At 59.4% G+C, this 13,845-nt stretch overlaps 2 protein-coding genes across 2 annotated transcripts; both read right to left on the reverse strand.

Annotated features, from left to right (window-relative positions):
* Positions 1-1,457: 1,457 nt before the first annotated feature.
* LOC121873473 (basic proline-rich protein-like) lies at positions 1,458-10,233 on the reverse strand. Its single transcript, XM_042377058.1, has 9 exons — positions 10,107-10,233; positions 8,223-8,516; positions 7,170-7,562; positions 6,251-6,495; positions 5,102-5,233; positions 4,423-4,645; positions 3,369-3,761; positions 2,233-2,396; positions 1,458-1,868 (listed from the first exon to the last, which is right to left on the reverse strand). Exons 1-9 carry the CDS (start codon positions 10,231-10,233, stop codon positions 1,458-1,460), a joined length of 2,382 nt encoding a protein of 793 aa, XP_042232992.1.
* A 650-nt stretch (positions 10,234-10,883) lies between these two features.
* LOC121873474 (basic proline-rich protein-like) lies at positions 10,884-12,707 on the reverse strand. Its single transcript, XM_042377059.1, has 3 exons — positions 12,632-12,707; positions 11,915-12,307; positions 10,884-11,353 (listed from the first exon to the last, which is right to left on the reverse strand). Exons 1-3 carry the CDS (start codon positions 12,705-12,707, stop codon positions 10,884-10,886), a joined length of 939 nt encoding a protein of 312 aa, XP_042232993.1.
* Between the last annotated feature and the right edge of the window lie 1,138 nt (positions 12,708-13,845).

Genomic DNA, 13,845 nt, shown 5'->3' on the forward strand with positions numbered 1-13,845 from the left:
TCGCATTTCCAGTATCATCTCATCATGAACAATGTAAAGGAGAATAAATATCCAATAGGAAAACATAAGTTGGGGTGTTGTGCTGACTGACTGCTCTGTTTTCCTATTGGCTGTCATTTGGTGGATTTACAGTTGAGTCCACCAATCACAGTAAAGTAAGGGATTGCTGGACGTATGCAATATGTGACACAACGACCAAGGAAGCTAGAGGGCCCCTGGGCAGCGCCGCTTCCTCAAGGAGCGCTGCAGCCCCTGGGTAGGCTCCTGGGGGCTCCGCTGTCCCAGGAAGAGCCTTTGCTGCCCATGAGAGGGTCCCAGATCTCGTTACTGCCCCTCTGAGGTCCACAGCTGACCCTCATTGGGCCCGTGGTAGCGGCCCCGCCCTTTGGAGGGTCCCTGGGGGCACCACCGCCCCAGGCAGGGTCCCAAGAGGCGCCACTACTCCTAAGGAGGGCCGCTGGAGGCGCTGCCGCCTTTGGGGGCCCCTAGGGCCACAGCCGCCCTTAGAAGCCCTGCAGACCTCTCAGGTCCTTTTTAGGTCCCCTGCGAGTACCACCGCCTCTGTAAGGGCCCCTGGGGGAGCCACTGCTCCTGGCAGGGCCCCTGGGGGCGCAGTCACTCTTGCGAGAGGCCCCTAATGGCACTGACGACCCTGGGAGTGCCTCTGGGGGAGCCGCCTCATTTGGGAGGGCTCCAGGGGGCACCACCGCCCATAGGATGGCCCCTGGCACGGACCCTGGGGGCACAGTCGCTCTTGGGAGGGGCAGTGGGGGAGCAGTCGATTTTCGGAGAGGCCCCTGGGGGCACCTACATCCCTGGGAGAGCCACAGGGGGCTCTGCACCTGGTAGAACAAATGTAAGGGCCCCAGTGGACAATGTCCCTGTAGGGCCCTTGGGACCAGTTGTTTTTGCACTATTAAGAAAAATGGGAGATATAAATAAATACCCTGCCCATCGCATTTCCAGTATCATCTCATCATGAACAATGTAAAGGAGAATAAATATCCAATAGGAAAACATAAGTTGGGGTGTTGTGCTGACTGACTGCTCTGTTTTCCTATTGGCTGTCATTTGGTGGATTTACAGTTGAGTCCACCAATCACAGTAAAGTAAAGGATTGCTGGACGTACGCAATATGTGACACAACGACCAAGGAAGCTAGAGGGCCCCTGGGCAGCGCCGCTTCCTCAAGGAGCGCTGCAGCCCCTGGGTAGGCCCCTGGGGGCTCCGCTGTCCCAGGAAGAGCCTTTGCTGTCCATGAGAGGGTCCCAGATCTCGTTACTGCCCCTCTGAGGTCCGCAGCTGACCCTCATTCGGCCCGTGGTAGCGGCCCCGCCCTTGGAAGGGTCCCTGGGGGCACCACCGCCCCAGGCAGGGTCCCAAGAGGCGCCACTACTCCTAAGGAGGGCCGCTGGAGGCGCTGCCGCCTTTGGGGGCCCCTAGGGCCACAGCCGCCCTTAGAAGCCCTGCAGACCTCTCAGGTCCTTTTTAGGTCCCCTGCGAGCACCACCGCCTCTGTAAGGGCCCCTGGGGGAGCCACTGCTCCTGGCAGGGCCCCTGGGGAGGCAGTCACTCTTGCGAGAGGCCCCTAAGGGCACTGACGACCCTGGGAGTGCCTCTGGGGGAGCCGCCTCATTTGGGAGGGCTCCAGGGGGCACCACCGCCCATAGGATGGCCCCATTGCATGGACCCTGGGGGCACAGTCGCTCTTGTGAGGGGCAGTGGGGGAGCAGTCGATTTTCGGAGAGGCCCCTGGGGGCACCTACATCCCTGGGAGAGCCACAGGGGGCTCTGCACCTGGTAGAACAAATGTAAGGGCCCCAGTGGACAATGTCCCTGTAGGGCCCCTGGGACCAGTTGTTTTTGCACTATTAAGAAAAATGGGAGATATAAATAAATACCCTGCCCATCGCATTTCCAGTATCATCTCATCATGAACAATGTAAAGGAGAATAAATATCCAATAGGAAAACATAAATTGGGGTGTTGTGCTGACTGACTGCTCTGTTTTCCTATTGGCTGTCATTTGGTGGATTTACAGTTGAGTCCACCAATCACAGTAAAGTAAAGGATTGCTGGACGTATGCAATATGTGACACAACGACCAAAAAGGAAGCTAGGGCCCTGGGCAGCACTTCCTCAGGGCTGCTACAGCCCCTGGGTAGGCCCTGGGACTCCCTTTATCCCAGGAAGAGCCTTTGCTGCCCATGAGAGGGGTCCAGATCTCGTTGCCTCTGAGGGTCGCAGCCCCCGGCCCTCCATTGGAGCGTGTGACCCGCCCTTGGGAGGTCCTAGGGCACCACCGCCCCAGGCAGGGTCCCAAGAGGCGCCACTACTCCTAAGGAGGGCCGCTGGAGGCGCTGCCGCCTTTGGGGGCCCCTCGGGCCACAGCCGCCCTTAGAAGCCCTGCAGACCTCTCAGGTCCTTTTTAGGTCCCCTGCGAGCACCACCGCCTCTGTAAGGGCCCCTGGGGGAGCCACTGCTCCTGGCAGGGCCCCTGGGGGCGCAGTCACTCTTGCGAGAGGCCCCTAAGGGCACTGACGACCCTGGGAGTGCCTCTGGGGGAGCCGCCTCATTTGGGAGGGCTCCAGGGGGCACCACCGCCTATAGGATGGCCCCTGGCATGGACCCTGGGGGCACAGTCGCTCTTGTGAGGGGCAGTGGGGGAGCAGTCGATTTTCGGAGAGGCCCCTGGGGGCACCTACACCCCTGGGAGGGCCACAGGGGGCTCTGCACCTGGTAGGACAAATGTAAGGGCCCCAGTGGACAATGTCCCTGTAGGGCCCCTGGGACCAGTTGTTTTTGCACTATTAAGAAAAATGGGAGATATAAATAAATACTCTGCCCATCGCATTTCCAGTATCATCTCATCATGAACAATGTAAAGGAGAATAAATATCCAATAGGAAAACATAAGTTGGGGTGTTGTGCTGACTGACTGCTCTGTTTTCCTATTGGCTGTCATTTGGTGGATTTACAGTTGAGTCCACCAATCACAGTAAAGTAAGTGATTGCTGGACGTATGCAATATGTGACACAACGACCAAGGAAGCTAGAGGGCCCCTGGGCAGCGCCGCTTCCTCAAGGAGCGCTGCAGCCCCTGGGTAGGCCCCTGGGGGCTCCGCTGTCCCAGGAAGAGCCTTTGCTGCCCATGAGAGGGTCCCAGATCTCGTTACTGCCCCTCTGAGGTCCGCAGCTGACCCTCATTCGGCCCGTGGTAGCGGCCCCGCCCTTGGGAGGTTCCCTGGGGGCACCACCGCCCCAGGCAGGGTCCCAAGAGGCGCCACTACTCCTAAGGAGGGCCGCTGGAGGCGCTGCCGCCTTTGGGGGCCCCTAGGGCCAAAGCCGCCCTTAGAAGCCCTGCAGACCTCTCAGGTCCTTTTTAGGTCCCTTGCGAGCACCACCGCCTCTGTAAGGGCCCCTGGGGTAGCCACTGCTCCTGGCAGGGCCCCTGGGAGCGCAGTCACTCTTGCGAGAGGCCCCTAAGGGCACTGACGACCCTGGGAGTGCCTCTGGGGGAGCCGCCTCATTTGGGAGGGCTCCATGGGGCACCACCGCCCATAGGATGGCCCCTGGCATGGACCCTGGGGGCACAGTCGCTCTTGTGAGGGGCAGTGGGGGAGCAGTCGATTTTCGGAGAGGCCCCTGGGGGCACCTACATCCCTGGGAGAGCCACAGGGGGCTCTGCACCTGGTAGGACAAATGTAAGGGCCCCAGTGGACAATGTCCCTGTAGGGCCCCTGGGACCAGTTGTTTTTGCACTATTAAGAAAAATGGGAGATATAAATATATACTCTGCCCATCGCATTTCCAGTATCATCTCATCATGAACAATGTAAAGGAGAATAAATATCCAATAGGAAAACATAAGTTGGGGTGTTGTGCTGACTGACTGCTCTGTTTTCCTATTGGCTGTCATTTGGTGGATTTACAGTTGAGTCCACCAATCACAGTAAAGTAAGGGATTGCTGGACGTATGCAATATGTGACACAACGACCAAGGAAGCTAGAGGGCCCCTGGGCAGCGCCGCTTCCTCAAGGAGCGCTGCAGCCCCTGGGTAGGCCCCTGGGGGCTCCGCTGTCCCAGGAAGAGCCTTTGCTGCCCATGAGAGGGTCCCAGATCTCGTTACTGCCCCTCTGAGGTCCGCAGCTGACCCTCATTGGGCCCGTGGTAGCGGCCTCGCCCTTGGGAGGGTCCCTGGGGGCACCACCGCCCCAGGCAGGGTCCCAAGAGGCGCCACTACTCCTAAGGAGGGCCGCTGGAGGCGCTGCCGCCTTTGGGGGGCCCCTAGGGCCACAGCCGCCCTTAGAAGCCCTGCAGACCTCTCAGGTCCTTTTTAGGTCCCCTGCGAGCACCACCGCCTCTGTAAGGGCCCCTGGGGGAGCCACTGCTCCTGGCAGGGCCCCTGGGGGCGCAGTCACTCTTGCGAGAGGCCCCTAAGGGCACTGACGACCCTGGGAGTGCCTCTGGGGGAGCCGCCTCATTTGGGAGGGCTCCAGGGGGCACCACCGCCCATAGGATGGCCCCTGGCATGGACCCTCGGGGCACAGTCGCTCTTGGGAGGGGCAGTGGGGGAGCAGTCGATTTTCGGAGAGGCCCCTGGGGGCACCTACATCCCTGGGAGAGCCACAGGGGGCTCTGCACCTGGTAGGACAAATGTAAGGGCCCCAGTGGACAATGTCCCTGTAGGGCCCCTGGGACCAGTTGTTTTTGCACTATTAAGAAAAAATGGAGATATAAATAAATTTGCCCATCGGCATTTCCAGTATCATCTCATCAAGGAACAATGAGAATAACATCCACAGGGAAAACATAAGTTGGGGTGTTGTGTGCTGACTGACTGCTCTGTTTTCTCTTATTGGTTGTCATTTGGTGATTTTACAGTTGAGTCCACCAATCAAGGGGCAAAGGATTGCTGGACGTATGTGTACAAGGTAGACACAACGACCATGAAGGAGGGCCTTAGCAGCGCCGTTTCTCAAGGAGTTGCAGCTCCCCTGGTAGGCCCCTGGGGGCCTGCTGTCCCAGGAAGAGCCTGGCTGCCCATGAGAGAGGGAAGTCCCAGATCTCGTTACTGCCCCTCTGAGGTCCGCAGCTGACCCTCATTCGGCCCGTGGTAGCGGCCCCGCCCTTGGGAGGTTCCCTGGGGGCACCACCGCCCCAGGCAGGGTCCCAAGAGGCGCCACTACTCCTAAGGAGGGCCGCTGGAGGCGCTGCCGCCTTTGGGGGCCCCTAGGGCCACAGCCGCCCTTAGAAGCCCTGCAGACCTCTCAGGTCCTTTTTTAGGTCCCCTGCGAGCACCACCGCCTCTGTAAGGGCCCCTGGGGGAGCCACTGCTCCTGGCAGGGCCCCTGGGGGCGCAGTCACTCTTGCGAGAGGCCCCTAAGGGCACTGACGACCCTGGGAGTGCCTCTGGGGGAGCCGCCTCATTTGGGAGGGCTCCAGGGGGCACCACCGCCTATAGGATGGCCCCTGGCATGGACCCTGGGGGCACAGTCGCTCTTGTGAGGGGCAGTGGGGGAGCAGTCGATTTTCGGAGAGGCCCCTGGGGGCACCTACACCCCTGGGAGAGCCACAGGGGGCTCTGCACCTCGTAGGACAAATGTAAGGGCCCCAGTGGACAATGTCCCTGTAGGGCCCCTGGGACCAGTTGTTTTTGCACTATTAAGAAAAATGGGAGATATAAATAAATACTCTGCCCATCGCATTTCCAGTATCATCTCATCATGAACAATGTAAAGGAGAATAAATATCCAATAGGAAACCATAAGTTGGGGTGTTGTGCTGACTGACTGCTCTGTTTTCCTATTGGCTGTCATTTGGTGGATTTACAGTTGAGTCCACCAATCACAGTAAAGTAAAGGATTGCTGGACGTATGCAATATGTGACACAACGACCAAGGAAGCTAGAGGGCCCCTGGGCAGCGCCGCTTCCTCAAGGAGCGCTGCAGCCCCTGGGTAGGCCCCTGGGGGCTCCGCTGTCCCAGGAAGAGCCTTTGCTGCCCATGAGAGGGTCCCAGATCTCGTTACTGCCCCTCTGAGGTCCGCAGCTGACCCTCATTCGGCCCGTGGTAGCGGCCCCGCCCTTGGGAGGTTCCCTGGGGGCACCACCGCCCCAGGCAGGGTCCCAAGAGGTTACCACATCTTAAGGAGGGCCGCTGGAGGCGCTGTTGCCTTTGGGGCCCCTTTAGCCAAAGCCGCCTTTAGGAAGCCCCTGCAGACCTCTCAGGTCCTTTTTAGTCCCTTTACAGCACCACCGCCTGGGAGGGCTCCCTGGGGAGCCACTGCCTGGCAGGCCCCTGGGGGCGCAGTCATTTTTGGTGAGAGGCCCCAAGGGCACTGACGACCCTGGGAGGCTCTCTCTGGGGAGTCAGCCTCATTTGGGAGGGCTCCAGGGGCACCACTGCCCATAGGATGGCCCCTGCACTGGACCCCTGGGGGCACAGCGTCGCTCTTTGGGAGGGGCAGGGGAGCAGTCGATTTTCGGAGAGGCCCTGGGGGCACCTATATCCCTGGGAGAGCCACAGGCTCTGCACCCGGTAGAACAAATGTAAGGGGTCCCCAGGACAATGTCCCCTGTAGGGCCCTGGGACCAGTTGTTTTTGCACTATTAAGAAAAATGGGAGATATAAATAAATACTCTGCCCATCGCATTTCCAGTATCATCTCATCATGAACAATGTAAAGGAGAATAAATATCCAATAGGAAAACATAAGTTGGGGTGTTGTGCTGACTGACTGCTCTGTTTTCCTATTGGCTGTCATTTGGTGGATTTACAGTTGAGTCCACCAATCACAGTAAAGTAAAGGATTGCTGGACGTATGCAATATGTGACACAACGACCAAGGAAGCTAGAGGGCCCCTGGGCAGCGCCGCTTCCTCAAGGAGCGCTGCAGCCCCTGGGTAGGCCCCTGGGGGCTCCGCTGTCCCAGGAAGAGCCTTTGCTGCCCATGAGAGGGTCCCAGATCTCGTTACTGCCCCTCTGAGGTCCGCAGCTGACCCTCATTCGGCCCGTGGTAGCGGCCCCGCCCTTGGAAGGGTCCCTGGGGGCACCACCGCCCCAGGCAGGGTCCCAAGAGGCGCCACTACTCCTAAGGAGGGCCGCTGGAGGCGCTGCCGCCTTTGGGGGCCCCTAGGGTCACAGCCGCCCTTAGAAGCCCTGCAGACCTCTCAGGTCCTTTTTAGGTCCCCTGCGAGCACCACCGCCTCTGTAAGGGCCCCTGGGGGAGCCACTGCTCCTGGCAGGGCCCCTAGGGGCGCAGTCACTCTTGCGAGAGGCCCCTAAGGGCACTGACGACCCTGGGAGTGCCTCTGGGGGAGCCGCCTCATTTGGGAGGGCTCCAGGGGGCACCACCGCCCATAGGATGGCCCCTGGCATGGACCCTGGGGGCACAGTCGCTCTTGTGAGGGGCAGTGGGGGAGCAGTCGATTTTCGGAGAGGCCCCTGGGGGCACCTACATCCCTGGGAGAGCCACAGGGGGCTCTGCACCTGGTAGGACAAATGTAAGGGCCCCAGTGGACAATGTCCCTGTAGGGCCCCTGGGACCAGTTGTTTTTGCACTATTAAGAAAAATGGGAGATATAAATAAATACTCTGCCCATCGCATTTCCAGTATCATCTCATCATGAACAATGTAAAGGAGAATAAATATCCAATAGGAAAACATAAGTTGGGGTGTTGTGCTGACTGACTGCTCTGTTTTCCTATTGGCTGTCATTTGGTGGATTTACAGTTGAGTCCACCAATCACAGTAAAGTAAAGGATTGCTGGACGTATGCAATATGTGACACAACGACCAAGGAAGCTAGAGGGCCCCTGGGCAGCGCCGCTTCCTCAAGGAGCGCTGCAGCCCCTGGGTAGGCCCCTGGGGGCTCCGCTGTCCCAGGAAGAGCCTTTGCTGCCCATGAGAGGGTCCCAGATCTCGTTACTGCCCCTCTGAGGTCCGCAGCTGACCCTCATTCGGCCCGTGGTAGCGGCCCCGCCCTTGGAAGGGTCCCTGGGGGCACCACCGCCCCAGGCAGGGTCCCAAGAGGCGCCACTACTCCTAAGGAGGGCCGCTGGAGGCGCTGCCGCCTCTGGGGGCCCCTAGGGCCACAGCCGCCCTTAGAAGCCCTGCAGACCTCTCAGGTCCTTTTTAGGTCCCCTGCGAGCACCACCGCCTCTGTAAGGGCCCCTGGGGGAGCCACTGCTCCTGGCAGGGCCCCTGGGGGTGCAGTCACTCTTGCGAGAGGCCCCTAAGGGCACTGACGACCCTGGGAGTGCCTCTGGGGGCGCCGCCTCATTTGGGAGGGCTCCAGGGGGCACCACCGCCAATAGGATGGCCCCTGGCATGGACCCTGGGGGCACAGTCGCTCTTGTGAGGGGCAGTGGGGGAGCAATCGATTTTCGGAGAGGCCCCTGGGGGCACCTACATCCCTGGGAGAGCCACAGGGGGCTCTGCACCTGGTAGGGCAAATGCAAGGGCCCCAGTGGACAATGTCCCTGTAGGGCCCCTGGGACCAGTTGTTTTTGCACTATTAAGAAAAATGGGAGATATAAATAAATACCCTGCCCATCGCATTTCCAGTATCATCTCATCATGAACAATGTAAAGGAGAATAAATATCCAATAGGAAAACATAAGTTGGGGTGTTGTGCTGACTGACTGCTCTGTTTTCCTATTGGCTGTCATTTGGTGGATTTACAGTTGAGTCCACCAATCACAGTAAAGTAAGGGATTGCTGGACATATGCAATATGTGACACAACGACCAAGGAAGCTAGAGGGCCCCTGGGCAGCGCCGCTTCCTCAAGGAGCGCTGCAGCCCCTGGGTAGGCCCCTGGGGGCTCCGCTGTCCCAGGAAGAGCCTTTGCTGCCCATGAGAGGGTCCCAGATCTCGTTACTGCCCCTCTGAGGTCCGCAGCTGACCCTCATTCGGCCCGTGGTAGCGGCCCCGCCCTTGGAAGGGTCCCTGGGGGCACCACCGCCCCAGAGCAGAAGAGTCCCCAGAGGCGCCCTCTCTCTAGGAGGGCCGCTGGAGGCACTTCTGCCGCCTGGGGGCCCCTAGGGTACAGCCGCCCTTAAACCCTACCAGACCTCTCAGGTCCTTTTAGGTCACTTAGAGCACCACCGCCTCTGTAAGGGCCCCTGGAAACCCTGCTCCTGGCAGGGGCCTGGGGGCTGAGTCACTCTTGAGAGGCCCTAAGAGACACTGACGACCTGGGAGTGCCTCTGGGGAGCCGCCTCATTTGGGAGGCTCCAGGGGGCACCACCGCCCTTGGGATGGCCCTGGCACGGACCCTGGGGCACAGTCGCTCTTAGGAGGGGCAGTGGGGGGAGCAGTCGATTCAGGAGAGGCCCCTAGAGTCACCATCCCTGGGAGAAATTACAGGGGCTCTGCACCTGGTAGAACAAATGAGGCCCCCAGTGGACAATGTCCCTGTAAGCCCCCTGGGACCAGTTGTTTCACTATTAGAAAAATAGGAGATATAAATAACTCACTGTCCATCGCATTTCCAGTATCATCGCCTCATGAACAGTAAAGGAGAATAAATATCCAACAGGAAAACATAAGTTGGGGTGTTGTGCTGACTGACTGCTCTGTTCCCCTATTGGCTGTAATTTGGTGGGTAAGCATTCTAGTCCACCAATCACAGTAAAGTAAGGGATTGCTGGACGTATGCAATATGTGACACAACGACCAAGGAAGCTAGAGGGCCCCTGGGCAGCGCCGCTTCCTCAAGGAGCGCTGCAGCCCCTGGGTAGGCCCCTGGGGGCTCCGCTGTCCCAGGAAGAGCCTTTGCTGCCCATGAGAGGGTCCCAGATCTCGTTACTGCCCCTCTGAGGTCCGCAGCTGACCCTCATTGGGCCCGTGGTAGCGGTCCCGCCCTTGGGAGGGTCCCTGTGGGCACCACCGCCCCAGGCAGGGTCCCAAGAGGCGCCACTACTCCTAAGGAGGGCCGCTGGAGGCGCTGCCGCCTTTGGGGGCCACTAGGGCCACAGCCGCCCTTAGAAGCCCTGCAGACCTCTCAGGTCCTTTTTAGGTCCCCTGCGAGCACCACCGCCTCTGTAAGGGCCCCTGGGGGAGCCACTGCTCCTGGCAGGGCCCCTGGGGGCGCAGTCACTCTTGCGAGAGGCCCCTAAGGGCACTGACGACCCTGGGAGTGCCTCTGGGGGAGCCGCCTCATTTGGGAGGGCTCCAGGGGGCACCACCGCCCATAGGATGGCCCCTGGCATGGACCCTGGGGGCATAGTCGCTCTTGTGAGGGGCAGTGGGGGGGCAGTCGATTTTCAGGAGGCCCCTGGGGGCCACCTACATCCCTGGGGAGAGCCACAGGGGCTCTGCACCTGTAGTAGGACAATGTAAGGGCCCCAGTGGACAATGTCCTGTAGGGCCCCTGGGATGATTGTTTTGCACTATTAAGAAAAATGGGAGATATAAATAAATACCCTGCCCATCGCATTTCCAGTATCATCTCATCATGAACAATGTAAAGGAGAATAAATATCCAATAGGAAAACCTAACTTGGGGTGTTGTGCTGACTGACTGCTCTGTTTTCCTATTGGCTGTCATTTGGTGGATTTACAGTTGAGTCCACCAATCACAGTAAAGTAAAGGATTGCTGGACGTATGCAATATGTGACACAACGACCAAGGAAGCTAGAGGGCCCCTGGGCAGCGCCGCTTTCTCAAGGAGCGCTGCAGCCCCTGGGTAGGCCCCTGGGGGCTCCGCTGTCCCAGGAAGAGCCTTTGCTGCCCATGAGAGGGTCCCAGATCTCGTTACTGCCCCTCTGAGGTACGCAACTGACCCTCATTGGGCCCGTGGTAGCGGCCCCGCCCTTGGGAGGGTCCGTGGGGGCACCACCGCCCCAGGCAGGGTCCCAAGAGGCGCCACTACTCCTAAGGAGGGCCGCTGGAGGCGCTGCCGTCTTTGGGGGCCCCTAGGGCCACAGCCGCTCTTAGAAGCCCTGCAGACCTCTCTGGGTCCTTTTTGGGTCCCTTGCAGGCACCACACGCCTCTATATAAGGGCCTGGGGGAACCACTGCTCTGGCAGGGCCCCTGGGGGCATGATCACTCTTGCGAGAGGCCCCTAAAGTTTTGACGACCCTGGGGTGCCTCTGGGGAGCCACCTCATTTGGGAGGGGGCTCCAGGGGCACCACCGCCCATGGGATGGCCCCTGGCATGTGGACCCTGGGGGCACAGTCGCTCTTGGGAGGGGCAGTGGGGGAGCAGTCGATTTTCGGAGAGGCCCCTGGGGGCACCTACATCCCTGGGAGAGCCACAGGGGGCTCTGCACCTGGTAGGACAAATGTAAGGGCCCCAGTGGACAATGTCCCTGTAGGGCCCCTGGGACCAGTTGTTTTTGCACTATTAAGAAAAATGGGAGATATAAATAAATACCCTGCCCATCGCATTTCCAGTATCATCTCATCATGAACAATGTAAAGGAGAATAAATATCCAATAGGAAAACATAAGTTGGGGTGTTGTGCTGACTGACTGCTCTGTTTTCCTATTGGCTGTCATTTGGTGGATTTACAGTTGAGTCCACCAATCACAGTAAAGTAAGGGATTGCTGGACGTATGCAATATGTGACACAACGACCAAGGAAGTTAGAGGGCCCCTGGGCAGCGCCGCTTCCTCAAGGAACGCTGCAGCCCCTGGGTAGGCCCCTGGGGGCTCCGCTGTCCCAGGAAGAGCCTTTGCTGCCCATGAGAGGGTCCCAGATCTCGTTACTGCCCCTCTGAGGTCCACAGCTGACCCTCATTGGGCCCGTGGTAGCGGCCCCGCCCTTGGGAGGGTCCCTGGGGGCACCACCGCCCCAGGCAGTGTCCCAAGAGGCGCCACTACTCCTAAGGAGGGCCGCTGGAGGCGCTGCCGCCTTTGGGGGCCCCTAGGGCCACAGCCGCCCTTAGAAGCCCTGCAGACCTCTCAGGTCCTTTTTAGGTCCCCTGCGAGCACCACCGCCTCTGTAAGGGCCCCTGGGGGAGCCACTGCTCCTGGCAGGGCCCCTGGGGAGGCAGTCACTCTTGCGAGAGGCCCCTAAGGGCACTGACGACCCTGGGAGTGCCTCTGGGGGAGCCGCCTCATTTGGGAAGGCTCCAGGGGGCACCACCGCCCATAGGATGGCCCCTGGCATGGACCCTGGGGGCACAGTCGCTCTTGTGAGGGGCAGTGGGGGAGCAGTCGATTTTCGGAGAGGCCCCTGAGGGCACCTACATCCCTGGGAGAGCCACAGGGGGCTCTGCACCTGGTAGGACAAATGTAAGGGCCCCAGTGGACAATGTCCCTGTAGGGGCCCTGGGACCAGTTGTTTTTGCACTATTAAGAAAAATGGGAGATATAAATAAATACTCTGCCCATCGCATTTCCAGTATCATCTCATCATGAACAATGTAAAGGAGAATAAATATCCAATAGGAAAACATAAGTTGGGGTGTTGTGCTGACTGACTGCCCTGTTTTCCTATTGGCTGTCATTTGGTGGATTTACAGTTGAGTCCACCAATCACAGTAAAGTAAAGGATTGCTGGACGTATGCAATATGTGACACAACGACCAAGGAAGCTAGAGGGCCCCTGGGCAGCGCCGCTTCCTCAAGGAGCGCTGCAGCCCCTGGGTAGGCCCCTGGGGGCTCCGCTGTCACAGGAAGAGCCTTTGCTGCCCATGAGAGGGTCCCAGATCTCGTTACTGCCCCTCTGAGGTCCGCAGCTGACCCTCATTCGGCCCGTGGTAGCGGCCCCGCCCTTTGGAGGTTCCCTGGGGGCACCACCGCCCCAGGCAGGGTCCCAAGAGGCGCCACTACTCCTAAGGAGGGCCGCTGGAGGCGCTGCCGCCTTTGGGGGCCCCTAGGGCCACAGCCGCCCTTAGAAGCCCTGCAGACCTCTGAGGTCCTTTTTAGGTCCCCTGCGAGCACCACCGCCTCTGTAAGGGCCCCTGGGGGAGCCACTGCTCCTGGCAGGGCCCTGGGGGCGCAGTCACTCTTGCGAGAGGCCCCTAAGGCCACTGACGACCCTGGGAGTGCCTCTGGGGGAACCGCCTCATTTGGGAGGGCTCCAGGGGGCACCACCGCCCATAGGATGGCCCCTGGCACGGACCCTGGGGGCACAGTCGCTCTTGGGAGGGGCAGTGGGGGAGCAGTCGATTTTCGGAGAGGCCCCTGGGGGCACCAACATCCCTGGGAGAGCCACAGGGGGCTCTGCACCTGGTAGGACAAATGTAAGGGCCCCAGTGGACAATGTCCCTGTAGGGCCCCTGGGACCAGTTGTTTTTGCACTATTAAGAAAAATGGGAGATATAAATAAATACCCTGCCCATCGCATTACCAGTATCATCTCATCATGAACAATGTAAAGGAGAATAAATATCCAATAGGAAAACATAAGTTGGGGTGTTGTGCTGACTGACTGCTCTGTTTTCCTATTGGCTGTCATTAATTAGTTACAGTTGAGTCACAATCACAGTAAAAGTAAAGGGATTGCTGGACGTATACAATATGTGACACAACGACCAAAGGCTAGGGCCCCTGGGCAGCGCCGCTTCCTCAGGAAGCCTTTGCAGCCCCTGGGTATTGTTGTTAGGCCTGGGGGAGGCCTCCGCTGTCAGGAAGAGCCTTTGCTGCCCATGAGAGGGTCCCAGATCTCGTTACTGCCCCTCTGAGGTCCGCAGCTGACCCTCATTGGGCCCGTGGTAGCGGCCCCGCCCTTGGGAGGGTCCCTGGGGGCACCACCGCCCCAGGCAGGGTCCCAAGAGGCGCCACTACTCCTAAGGAGGGCCGCTGGAGGCGCTGCCGTCTTTGGGGGCCCCTAGGGCCACAGCCGCTCTTAGAAGCCCTGCAGACCTCTCAGGTCCTTTTTAGGT

This window comes from Homarus americanus, unplaced genomic scaffold (genome assembly GCF_018991925.1).
Source record: "Homarus americanus isolate GMGI-L3 unplaced genomic scaffold, GMGI_Hamer_2.0 scaffold46989, whole genome shotgun sequence".
Lineage (NCBI taxonomy): Eukaryota > Metazoa > Arthropoda > Malacostraca > Decapoda > Nephropidae > Homarus > Homarus americanus.

Excerpts from the sequence above, each read along its gene's own strand:
- LOC121873473 (XM_042377058.1), bottom strand. The coding sequence starts at position 10,233 with ATGCCCCCAGGGTCCATGCCAGGGGCCATCCTATGGGCGGTGGTGCCC. Across the intron at positions 7,563-8,222 it reads CTTAGGGGCCTCTCGCAAGA|TGCAAAAACAACTGGTCCCA; the intron begins GTGACTGCACCC and ends TTTTCTTAATAG. Across the intron at positions 5,234-6,250 it reads CCCTCCCAGGCGGTGGTGCT|GGGCCCCCAAAGGCGGCAGC; the intron begins GTAAAGGGACTA and ends CTGTGGCCCTAG.
- LOC121873474 (XM_042377059.1), bottom strand. The coding sequence starts at position 12,707 with ATGAGGGTCAGCTGCGGACCTCAGAGGGGCAGTAACGAGATCTGGGAC. Across the intron at positions 12,308-12,631 it reads GGGCAGCAAAGGCTCTTCCT|TGCAAAAACAACTGGTCCCA; the intron begins GTGACAGCGGAG and ends TTTTCTTAATAG. Across the intron at positions 11,354-11,914 it reads ACCTAAAAAGGACCTGAGAG|TGCAAAAACAACTGGTCCCA; the intron begins GTCTGCAGGGCT and ends TTTTCTTAATAG.